Genomic DNA, 12,464 nt, shown 5'->3' with positions numbered 1-12,464 from the left:
TCTGCTTTTCTTCAGGTTATTAAGTAAATCATTAAATATATATATCAGATATGGCACTTTGTGCTTTATTTTTTTAAAAAAAAATCTATATTGATACTATACTTTTCAGAGCATGTAAATGAATTCATAAAGAATACATGAATTGTGGTTTTGCTGCCTGCTGCACAAGCACAAGGACCCGAGTTCCCCGGAACCAAAAAAAAAAGAATACATGAATTAATATATGTTGAATATTTAAAATGGTACTTGGCTCCTATTAGCTGCTATTTAGAATGAGATCATCACATGATTTACATTAGAAAAAAAAGAATTAAAAATGTTTATGGTGAAGTCTCCTTCTACCCCTCTCAATTTGTCAAGTTTTCACCTTACTTTGCTGTACTCAGACCCCTTGTACTAGTTTTCTTGTGTCTTTCACAGTTTCTATGGTAAATATAATACTCCCTTTTCCCCCTTGTTATTCAAATGGCACCCTAATCCCCAGCTTGTCCTTTTCTTGACTCATTATTGTGGATTCTGCACTAGCCCTGTCATGTCCTGAACTGGTCCCCGCGGGTGACGATTGGGTTTGTGTCCAGCCTTTTGCTGTAATGGTGCCACAGAGAATGACCTTGCCCGCGCCTGGCCCCGCTTCCCACAGGTTCAGGGTCACCGATGAGCTCTGTTTAGCTATGTGGGACAGGCCAGCTAGAAGATTGCTCAGTGTGACCATCCTCCCCAGACCTCTCCACAGAGTGTTAGAAAACTAATTTTGATGTAAAATTGACTTTATAAGGAAAAAATGCCTTCTAATTTAAATTTTTCTTCCTTTCTTTTTTTTTTTTTTTCATTTGAAAAATTATTTAATCCATTGCGACACAACCCCTTTGCTGAAAAGAACTGGTGCCCTGGTCCAGCATTCCAGTGTGCACATCGCTGTCTGCAGTAGTCCCTCTACCTGAGACCTGTGCTGTCCCATAAGTCACAGGGCCACTGGGCATGTGCTTGAGACCTGAAGCAATGGCCACTGGACAGAGGCTGACTGGTCTCCAGCCCCCAAGAGGCCCACCATCCTGACTGGGGAGACAAGGGCCTAGAAGAGCAAATGTCAATCCACCTTTATTGGAGGACAGCTTGCACCATGACTGTTTTTAAATTACCACACCCTGCCCGCCCCCGGGCCCAGTGAGCTCAGACAGTCATTTCCAGCTGCCAGGCGTACTGGATGACCTGCTTGGCCAGTTCCGTGGAGGGGATGGTGGGGTCTTCTGGCTTCTGCTGTTGGCTGGCAAAACTGTAGTAGTTGTTGGGCCCCAGGACCTACCCTTGCTTCTTGGCGTACGTAGTCTGTCATCTTTTTGGGTGTGTTGAAGAAGAGAATCCTGGTGGCCTCAGTAAAAAGGATTTTCTCATAGACCTTCTCAATGCATCCAGCAATCTCATCCCTGAGAGTGTCCAGCAGGATGTCAATGAAGAAAGTGTAGCTCTCAGCAGGAATGTTCCCCTTGGCCAGGAACACCTTGCTGTAGCTGCCCTCCATCAGGTATTGTTCGACGGACACGGGGTGCTTGATGTATACATTGGTCTGGATGCCCTTGGCAGGCTTGCGCTCCAACTTTGTGTGAAACTCAGCCACGCGGTTCTGGGACAGCAGGAGGAGGAGGTTGAGACCTAAGAGCTGGTGCATGTAGGCCGACGCAGGGAGCTGCTCCTTGTAGTCAAAGTAATACCATTTGAGCTGGGCCATGTAGCGCTTGAAGGACGGGATGTCCTTGCATAGGATGCTCCACTGGGTGCCAATCTCCGCTATGTCACGGGCCAGTATGAGCTGCTGTTTTGGTTTGGTCCCTGTGGTTGGCAGGAAGTTGAGCTCCAGCAGAACCAATTTGAGGCGGCCCAGCTCTTCCCCGCATTTGCTAAGATTGGGGCTTTTTCGGTTCCACTCGCCCTTGAGTTGTTCGTACAAGGCTGGCTGCAGCCTGCAGGAGTGCACCCAAGGCCGCGGCGGTGCTCGAGACTCCGGCCACCCGGTTCACAGTTGCAGCCACCATCTTCCGTGATGTGGCAGACCTCCCTTTCTTCCTTTCAGTGAGGGTAAAGCAGTCTTCCTAAATGTTAAATGATTCATAGTCTCTCCTTTTTTGTTTTTGGTACCGGGAATCGAACTCGGGTCCTTGAGCTCGCGCAGCAGGCAGCGAAACCACTGAGCTAAATCCCCGGGCCTTATGATTCATATTTTCTATGAATTATTTTTATTTTTAGACTCATTGGTCTTTTTGATATCCAGGGGCTCTTCATATAGTCGGGAAATTAGTGTTTTTGAGTTATGATGGCTGTTTTTTTCCCCTAGTTTGTTGTTCGGTGAACACTGTGTCCCTGTGGGGTCTGAGTGGAGCAGGCTAACGCAGCTTTTGTCATAGGGTGTGTTGTTATGCAGAGCCTGATGAACCCTAGAGCAGGACTGTGGCTTGGGCAGCTGGAGAGCTCCCTCTGGAGAGTGTCCTAGACAGCTGTGTGGGTTTCCTGGGCCTGCTGAGGTGGAGGGCTGGAGTCTGGTTCATCAGGATCTCAGTTTTGCTCTTGCAGACAGCTGGTCAGGGAGGGGTCCTTATTTCTTGAGGGGGAAGGCTGTGTGAGGCCCAATGGATTCCAAGGTGACCTCAGGCTTAGGGTAGTGGAGACTGCTAGGGGACCTGAATATTCTTGGCAATCTGTCTTGGTGTATAAATTCTTTTATTGGTACATTTTAGGTATACAGTACATTTACATTTATTTTGGGTGCTTGTACCTGTACATGCTGTGTCTTGGTTCTTATTTTTTCCCCATTACCTGTGCGCGCTTCACTGCTCCACCCTTCCCTATTTACTTAGTTTCCATTTTTTTTTTCTTTTCTCGTAATTTTTCCTTTCCATTCTTTTCCTTTCCCCATCTCCTCCCACCACCCCTACCCCTTTGGACCTTTTCCTATTTCAAAGTATCAGTTATTAGTTATTAATCCTTTTAGTCCTTATTTACACTCTGTTTCTCACACTAGAGAAATTATTTGGTATTTACATGTGTGCCTTATTTATTTATTTATTTATGGTACTGGGGATTGAACTCCGGTCCTTGCTCTTGCGCAGCAGGCGGCGAAACCACTGAGCTAAATCCCCAGCCCTTATGTCTTATTTATTTCACTTAAGAGTATGGCCTCAATATACATCCATTTAGCTATAAATGACTCTAGTTTCTCGTTCTTTATGGCTGAGTAGTACTCCATTTTATAAAAAAAACACATCATCTTTATCCAGTTTCCAGTTGATGGGCACTTGGGCTGTTTCCAAGCTTTCGCTATTACGAACTGTGCAGCTATGAACATGGGTGCACATATATCATTGTGGTATGATTCTTTTAATTCTTTGGGGAAGATACCCCGCGGGGGAATAGCTGGGTCAAATGGGACCTCTAGTCCTAGTTCTTTTTTTTTTGGTACCGGGGATCGAACTCGGGTCCTTGCGCTTGCGCAGCAGGCAGCGAAACCACTGAGCTAAATCCCCGGCCCTAGTCCTAGCTCTTTGAGGTTTCTCCATACTGACTTCTACAGTGGTTACACCAGTCTGCACTCCCACCAGCAATGGAGAAGGGTTTCTTTCTCTCCACACCCCCGCCAGCATTTGTTATTGGTTGATATCTTGATAGCAGCCACTCTTTCTGGGGTGAGGTGAAATCTCAGTGTTGTTTTCATCTGCATCTCTCAAATGACCAGTGATTTTGAACATTTTTTCATATATTTATTTGGCATTTCTAATTCTTTATCTGAGAAATGTCTGTTCATTTCAGATGCCCATTTTTGAATTGGATCTTGATTTTTTTTCAGTTCTTTATATATTCTAGGTAGCAGACCTTTGTCTGAGGAACAGCTGCTAAAAATTTTTTCCCACATTGCCACTTGTCTGTGAGCTGTTGGTGGTTTCTCTTGCAGTGCAGAAGCTTTTTAATAAGATGAGATCCCAGTTGTTGATTCTTTCTGCTAGTTCCTATGCTATTGAGGTTTTGTTCATAAAGTCTTTTCCTATCCCAATGTTTTAGAGAGTTTTACCTAACTTATCTTCCAGCAAGTTTAGTGTTTCTGTCTTAATATTTATATCTTTAATCCACTTCAATCTTATTTAGTGCATGGTGATAGATAGGGGTCGGGTTTTAATCTCTAACAGGTTGAAATCCAGTTTTTCCAACACCATTTATTAAATAGGCTATCTTTCCTCCAATGAGGATGGTTGGCTCCTTTGTCGAAGATGAGGTGGCTGAGTGTGTCTGGAGTTGTTTCTGCATCTTCTAATCTATTCCATTGATCCTCAGGTCTGTTTCTTTGCCAGAATCATGCTGATTTTATCACAGTAGCTTTGTAGTATAGCTTTAAGTTGGGTATTGTGATTGGTGTCCTCAGTCTTGAGAGGGGGTAGAGTAGGTGCTGTACATTCAAGGCCCACAACTTTGTTTGGCATCTTATAGACAGACTCCCTAAGTGACTGAGGATCCCATGTGCAGAGTAGAGAAGGACTTGGCCCACACTTTTACCAAATGGAGTGAATCTCTATTCTGCTTTCAATCACCTATTGGGCACCTGCAGGTCCAAGAGAAGTCAGTGTTGTTGAGCAAAAACCTCTTTTAAGGCCCTGACTGCCTCAGAAGAAAACACAAATCTTGCTTTTTAATAAGTAGGTTAAGGACTTAGGGAGTTTGTCCTCTGTCTCTACAGTAGTCTCTGTGTCAGTTCCATAAACAAAAGTTAAAACAGTTTTTAAAAGAATAGTTGTCTCTTTTTTTTCCTTTATAGTGCTGGGGGGACTGAATGCAGGCCCTTGGGCATGCTAGGCAAGTGCTCTACACTGAGTGACACACACAGTCCTTTTTGAGACAAGAACTCACCAAGTTGCCCAGTCTGGCCTTGAACTTGAGATCCTCCTGCCTCACTGCACACAGCAAGTTGTCCTTTTTGCTATTATGTAGAAATTTGTTTTTAATATTCTTTCTGGAATGTATATTAATGATGATTGTAGAAATTTTACTGTCTCAAATGCTTGGAATTTCTCCTACCAGAGGTTGTAGCTACAGTCCTCCGCTCTACTTCTACTGAGCTTCAGATGCTTAGAATTTCAAAGAAATTATTCCAGAGTTTGTGATCCATGGTTGAGATTTTAATACTTTGGAATATATAATGGTTGCAAGTTCAGATGTGCTTGAGTTTATATTTGCTGTGTACTTAGCTGTGTGACTTAACCCTCCTCAAATCTCAGTGTTCCTCATGTACACAATGGGGTAGTTCTAATAACTGGCCATTTCATGTGGATAAAAAGATAATATCCAAGCCTTATGACATGCTCTGTGTACTTCAGGTGTAGGATTATTTATTGTCAGCTGCTGTCAGTTCTGTTGCAGCTCTTACTATCTTCCTATGCTCTGATACGGACCTGGATTTTTTTGTGAGGTTCTTCTCTTTATAAAAGTCTGATGTCTTGTGGTATTCACAAATGAACTGATATATTCTAGCTATTCAATGAGAATTTATTCTTTTTTTTTTTTTGTACTGGGGATCAAACTCGGGTCCTTGTGCTTGCAAGGCGGGCGGCAGAACCAGTGAGCTAAATCCCTGGCCCGAGAATTTATTCTTAATACCAAGTTCTGCTGGAGCAAATGTGATCAGTGCTCTAACTGACACTTTGTACTAATCTGTGATCCTTTATTTATCACATGACAACAGGCTTTATGAGGAAGTGTTTCAGAGAGGGTAGATGCCAGTGATAGTGATCACAAAGACTGATGGGAGGGAACACAGACTGGTCCTTATAGTGACAAGAGTGCTAAGTGAGGCACACTTAGGCAAATTATTCTTTGTTCCTCTTTCCTAATTTTAAAATCACCACTGGAAATAGGTGATTGTTAGTTTGTTCCAGCTCTGTAATCCTCTGCTCCCACAGTTCTGTATTGAGGTAGCAATTTGGTGAAAACTGCAAGATACTAAGGGGCTATTCACTATATTTTAGCTAATTTTTTTTTTTTTTAGCTATTTTCTAGAGCTACCAATTTGATCTCATATTTGGTGTAACTGGCATTGTGTACTGTCTTTTACTTTGCTTGAAAATTTGATGCAATTCTTATCACAATTTTATAGGTTGCTTTTGAAATAAAAATGCTGAGTGTCCATGTTCTCTCCTTTTGTACAATTTAAGTTTCTGGCCTTAATTTCTTTTCTAATGATTTTCCTGACCAGCTATGTTTTCCCCCGGTTCTGGGGACTGAATCCAGGCCTTTGTGCAGCGTAGGAAAGTGCTCTACCACTGAGCTTCATCCCCATCCATAATTTGGCAAGGGTATATAATTTCCCACATTATATTTAGTTTAAAATATTTTCTGATACATTATTTTGAATGCTAAGATGCTTGTTTGGAAGGATTATGTTTGATCTTCTGGAAATCTAAGACAGTTTAGACGTTTCTAGAAACGGAAATTCTTTGTACACATAATTTCCTTGGAGAATTAGTTTCTAATTCTGAGGGAAATCTAGTCATAAGGATAGCTCTCTTTCTAGTTTTAGCTAACTGCAATGGGAAATTAAAAGTGACACATTCTAATTGTTTAAAACAGCTCTTGGCCGTTGATTAGCACGCTTTTCCTTTACAGCTTGGCTTGTTCTTGTTTTAGGCTCACGGGTGAGCATTATTCCCTGGTTCTAACCCAGGTGTCTTCTAGCTCAGGGCCAGGGAGGCTCCTGTGGGTTTGAGAGTTTGTGCCTGTGAATTCACCGTGGTGTGGCAGGGCAAGGCCTGTGTTCGGCAACACAGACCTTTACCCACACTGTGCACCCAGCTCTGGCCAGTGAAGGGCTCGTCTTTTAGGCGGAGTCATTCCTTGCTGGAGTGACAACCCTAATCTCCCCTGCTCAGGCTTTGTGTCTCCAGTGCTCAGTGCCAAATCAGACATAGGGTGTGGCTGTTGTTCTGGAAGAAACTCACTCTTGCACTTGAAGCAGAAGTGGAGCCTTAAATTTCTACATTCAAAATCTAACTTTGGGGACTAGGTATTTAACTCAGTGGGTTCCACCACCTGCTGTGCAAGTGCAAGGATAGAGTTCAATCCCTGGTACCAAAAAAACAAAAAAAAAACAACAAAAAAAACCCACCCCTAACTTTGGGGCTGGGGTGGTAGTTGAGGGGTAGAATGCTGTCCACCGTGCTCGAGGCCCTGGGTTTGGTACCCAGTGCTAGAAAAGTAAGTAAATGAAAGAGATTGTCTTTTCTTTTTTCTTCCTTCCCTCACCAGTCTGCCTTTATGTACCCAAGTTTTACAAAACTTAACCTTGGCTTTTTACAAATACCTTAAAAATGATTTGTGAATGTGGCACTTGTTTTAAATCCAAATTAATTTTCAGGTTGTGTAATTCTGATAGCTGTTTCAAGGATTTGCCTTGGTATGCGAAGAAGCAGACTTTGTCAGAATTTGCGCTGTGGTGTGTTCACGGGTGTGAACCCGTGTCCATCATTCAATCTTTTAGTACACTAGTTGGGAATTTTAAGTTTCAGGTACTTCTATCTTGCTAAAACCTTTTATCTGACCATTTTATTTCCCTGTAATAAGACTCTGGCCTTCACTAAATTCTTAACTTGAATATGATTCAGAAGGATTGAATGTTAATAATCTAGAGCTGGCCTTTTTATCTTCAACGAGTTTTAGTAAGTGGTATCTCATTCCACTCCCCAACTGAACTGATTGCTGACCTTTGGAAGTCAAGAAGTTGAAGATGCCAGAATTCTCTTGGTAAACACAGGAAACCGTGTGGAATATTCAGCTCAATTTAAGTCAATGTTTATAATCAGTTTATGTAGTCATACTTGCAAAGAGAAAGTAAGTCACAATTCTAGACCACACTGTGTTTCTTCCTTGCTTAGAGAGAGGTTGGAGACAGCACATATCTTGAGATATTTTAGTAAGAGCTTGGAAAGTTGTGTAAAGCCCCATAAACTACCTATTGGATTATAATTTATTGATCGATTTTTGTAGTGGAGCTGGGAAAGTAAAAAAAGCTTCTCTTTTATAGTTATATTCAGAAGTTTGTGTTTATTTTGCAGCTTTTCATGCAACACCCAACACATACAAGCGGAAAAACACAGAAACAGCTCTGGACAACAAGCCTTGTGGACCTCAGTGTTACCAGCACCTGGTGAGACCTAGTGCTTCCTTATTGAGGAGGGTTCTGGAGGAGTCTTAATGGTGAATTTTGGTGGAGGTGACGAAGCCAGTGTTAACGCTGTCTGTACCCATACCTCTGCTGGCCAGAGGACAGGCAGCTTTCACACCCATGTTCTTCTGTAGCTCATGTAGCTCATGTACGGCACAGTTGCTTTCATTGATCTTGTAGTATTCTTTATCTGTGCTACCTCTACAGCAACATTTCAAGGTCTTTAGGATCAAGGACTCTTATCCCTTCCACAGAGTTTATGTGAGTGTGAAGCACAGCTTGCCTATGTAGTAGACAGCAGTAATTGTATGTGGTTGTAGTTCTGAAGCCTTCCTCATAACCAGTTCCTGAAGTGTTAGACACACCTCTGTAGTTTGAGCTGTACTTAGGGATCTCAGAGATTTCTTTAAAGTGATGGAGAAAAGGTAAGGGCTTAGGAAAATAAGAGGTAGAAAAGTTGTTTTTACGGGTACTATCTTATTTTTACCATTTCCCCTCTTTGAACCAAGCCACTCCTACCTAGGAACTAAATGGGTATATATTGCCTGTTGGATTTTGGACAGAAGATTCATTGAATGGCACCTGCAGAAGGTATCCTATTTTTAAGCAATTTGGTTTTATAGAATGAAGTATAAGACTGTTGGCTGCTCTCAAACTTCTCCCTTCTATTTCCACTAAAAAATGGAATTCTTGAGCACTGTTTTATAATATGCTTTATAAGGCAGAACTTTATTTGGCTCATCTAAAATGTTCCTGTGGTCTCTCTATACACCATGCTCTCCACGTTGTTTTGTATTTTCTGAGACTGGATTATTGTCCAGAATGCAAATGTAACCTGTAGTCTTGTTCCCGAAGTTCCTTTCCTATCTTCCTGTGGTTCTGCATCCTTCACGGGAAAAAACTTACTTGATATTTTAATGGTATGATAGGAAGTGATAAAGCTATGCATGTTTGTATGTTTTGTGTTCTTACATACTTTAAAATATGTAAAGAGATATGCCATGCCTTATCTTGAACCTTGAAATAGGAAGTCTGACAATGCACTTTAGATGTATAGTTCTTATAGATTCACTTTTAAATAGACTGTGAGTGTATGTGTGTGTATATAGAGAGAACTTATTACATGCAGTTTAATATTTGAACTTAATTATAATCAGTTAATAATTTCACAAATTCACCATGTAGAACTGTTTTGCCTGATCTTACACTACTGTAGTGATTTGTTGAGACCATATTTATTCTGAAATCTTCAAACAATCAAAAACAGATCAGAAGCATTTTTAGATATGAAGTGTCTTTTTTTTTTCCCACCAGGGTGAGGTTTAGAACTTTACCCTGATGTCTTGTTTTTCATTTTGTAGGAGGGAGCGAAGGAGTTTGCTGCTGCCCTCACAGCTGAGCGGATAAAGACACCGCCCAAGCGCCCTGGGGGCCGAAGGCGAGGCCGGCTCCCCAACAACAGCAGCAGGCCCAGCACCCCTACCATCAATGTGCTGGAGTCAAAGGACACCGACAGCGACAGAGAAGCAGGGACTGAAACTGGGGGAGAAAATAACGATAAAGAAGAAGAAGAGAAAAAGGATGAAACTTCGAGCTCCTCTGGTAAGGCTCACCTGAGAGTGAGGTCTTGCTGTTGTCTTGCAAGTTTCTTGTGAAGAGCAAGGATGTGGGATGCATTGACTATTTTTCCCAGTTGATTACTTTTCAGTATAATAAGCAATCTGAGACCAGAGAATTCAAGCTTGTGGAGCTGAATCGTTACTTCGCGTGTTTGGGTTACTGAAAGGCTGTGGGTCTGTCCAGTTCATTCTTGCTTTGTGCTTCCCCTTGGATCTTTCTGACAGGGCATCATGAAATTCACATCGTGTGCTTCAGTATTCTTGATGTACTCTGTGTAGTTTTGGTTAGAAAATGAGAACCGTGGATGAGCTGGGAAAGCGACTGGATTTAGTTGCTCTTTTCTTTGAATTTCACCTTGAATAATAGCCTGACCCTATTTGTGTTCATTTTAGATGGTTGGTTTAAAGAATGCACAATTTCTGGTATTGTTTTTAGCCTAAAATATGATTGACTTCCTTGTTTTCTTAAGCACACCCTGGATTTTATTTTGTAACAAACCAGCGCTCACATTTGGCTTTGCAGAAGCAAATTCTCGGTGTCAAACCCCAATAAAGATGAAGCCAAATATCGAACCTCCTGAGAATGTGGAGTGGAGTGGTGCCGAAGCCTCGATGTTCAGGGTCCTCATCGGCACTTACTATGATAATTTCTGTGCTATCGCCAGGTTGATTGGGACCAAAACATGCAGGCAGGTAAGCGTATCTGATAAGAATATTGTAACAGCTTCAAATATGTAGATAATATGTACTCCCTGTCCAAACATAAGGGAAACGATCCCCTCTCCCAAGGAAATGAATAAAAATCTTTTTTTGGGGGGGGTACTGGGGATCAAACTCAGGACCTTGCACTTGCGAGGCAGGCGCTGGAACCACTGAGCTAAATCCCTGGCCCAAATAGAAATTATTCTTAAGTTGGGGCACAGAATTTGCCCACTTTAGATATTTAAGGCTGGGTACAGTAGATTTGGAAAGCTAGTAAGTTTGTAGATTTGGTGTTAGTCCTCTTGCCCCCAATTGTGGGCAGTGATTTCTACTGTACCCCAGCACTGCAGTGCCGAGGGAAGGAGAGAGACACTTGCGTGGTGTGTGAGACCATGTGGCGGCACCTCAAAATCAGACTGTACTCATGACAGTGCTTCTGCTCTTGGCAGGTGTATGAGTTTAGAGTCAAAGAATCGAGCATCATAGCACCTGCTCCTGCGGAGGACGTGGACACTCCTCCACGAAAGAAGAAGAGGAAACACCGGTAAGCTGGCTGCGGAGCTGTCCGCAGAAGCCTCCACGGATAGAAACTGCAGGCGGAGCCCCTCTCCAGGGCAGGTCTGCTGCCACACAGGCCTGTGGCATCTTGTTTCTTCTGGCAGTTGCTAGTATTTCTCGATAAAAATGCAGCAGCTTCAGTAAATTTGGCATGTTAAGAGTCATACAATTTGTTGTTACCCTACTGGATTTTCGTTAAGAAAAACACGTTTAGTCGTATTTAGAGTGAAGATTATGTAACTACTCATTTGTTGTAAGCTGTGAGATGTGCCCTGTTGAGCAGTGGCCTTTAGTCTTGGAGCCCGAGTTTTCTGTTTGTGCCATGTATTCTGAAGGTGTCCCTGAGAGCTGCCCCCACCCTGTCCAAGCCTGTGCGTGACCTTTCACGAGGCTTGTAGTATGATGAACATAGTGAGTGTTCTCAGGCTGATTGGATTTCTGAATGCAAGGACAGGAAAGTCATGGTGGGACTCCCCTTGCCCCAACCTACTTTTTAAAAATGAGAGGCATAAATGTGTGGGCAAGGGGAGCAATTTGATTATGCTTCAAAAATTGTATACAGGCTTACGTTGCACTTTATTAATATCTCTGATAAATATTTAGAACATAAATCAGTGTTTTCCCCACAGGAATGTAGGCTTTAAGATATGTCTGAATTTTCGGTTGAATTGTTTCTGACTATGTAGTTCAATGGGATGTTAAAGAAGGTGTCTGGATCCACATAGTTCAGCTCAGACTACATGACAGATAGGGGCATCCACTGCCATGTGAGGCCTGGGGCTCCTTGAGCTCCCTGCAGCCATAAGAAGATCCAGAAGCCACCCCACTTTGTGAGTCCTCAGGTCCCGTGGGCAGTGGTGACAGTGGGCTATGAAGTGGGAGTCTGGCTCCGCAGCACTGCTCTGTTCATGGCACAGTAGAGCCAGCTCAGGAGCACTTGGTTGTGATTATACTCCCAGCTTCACACAGAAGTTTTGTATTTTATTTTCTCTGTGTTTTTACAGGTTGTGGGCTGCACACTGCAGAAAGATACAACTGAAAAAGGGTTAGCATCTTGCATTCAACTTCATTACTAGCTTAAAATGTCTTGTTCTCATTTGCTTTAGAACAGTAATTGGATCAGTTTGGGTTATTCTTTAATTGACTTCTGTACATTGCATCAGTTTTAATGGAAGATGTGTGTTGATGAACCTCCAGTCAAATTTGTTCTTGGAGTGGAAGCTTGACTGAGTGGAGTGAGAGTGAGGAGCAGGAGAGGAAAAGGCTTTGGAAATGGGACTGAGCTAGAGGGCCAGTTCTCCAGCACTTGGGGGTGGGAGGCAATGCTGCCATCATTTTGTAAATAGGGCAATGGAGCATCATATGCACAGTAAAGAAGCTGTGAAGATGGT

The 12,464-nt window shown here is 42.6% G+C and overlaps 1 protein-coding gene and 1 pseudogene across 19 annotated transcripts in view; one reads left to right on the top strand and one right to left on the bottom strand.

Annotated features, from left to right (window-relative positions):
• The window catches only part of Ezh2 (enhancer of zeste 2 polycomb repressive complex 2 subunit), an 87,547-nt gene that overhangs the window by 69,047 nt on the left and 6,036 nt on the right, over nucleotides 1–12,464 (top strand). For all 19 annotated transcript variants that reach the window (XM_087207785.1, XM_021240898.2, XM_087207780.1 and 16 more), the window contains exons 9-13: nucleotides 8,085–8,176; nucleotides 9,556–9,796; nucleotides 10,337–10,506; nucleotides 10,965–11,059; nucleotides 12,078–12,118. In XM_087207785.1, coding sequence (XP_087063911.1) covers nucleotides 8,085–8,176; nucleotides 9,556–9,796; nucleotides 10,337–10,506; nucleotides 10,965–11,059; nucleotides 12,078–12,118 — 639 coding nt within the window. The remainder of the gene's footprint in view (nucleotides 1–8,084; nucleotides 8,177–9,555; nucleotides 9,797–10,336; nucleotides 10,507–10,964; nucleotides 11,060–12,077; nucleotides 12,119–12,464) is intronic.
• LOC106010700 (26S proteasome non-ATPase regulatory subunit 8 pseudogene) lies at nucleotides 1,146–2,123 on the bottom strand (annotated as a pseudogene).

The sequence above is a fragment of the Heterocephalus glaber genome, unplaced genomic scaffold (assembly GCF_053883595.1).
Source record: "Heterocephalus glaber isolate CG9 unplaced genomic scaffold, H.glaber_assembly_v1.0 deba00000818, whole genome shotgun sequence".
NCBI lineage: Eukaryota > Metazoa > Chordata > Mammalia > Rodentia > Bathyergidae > Heterocephalus > Heterocephalus glaber.
Note: the sequence above shows the minus strand (reverse complement) of the source record. Positions and strands in the feature narration are given on the sequence as shown.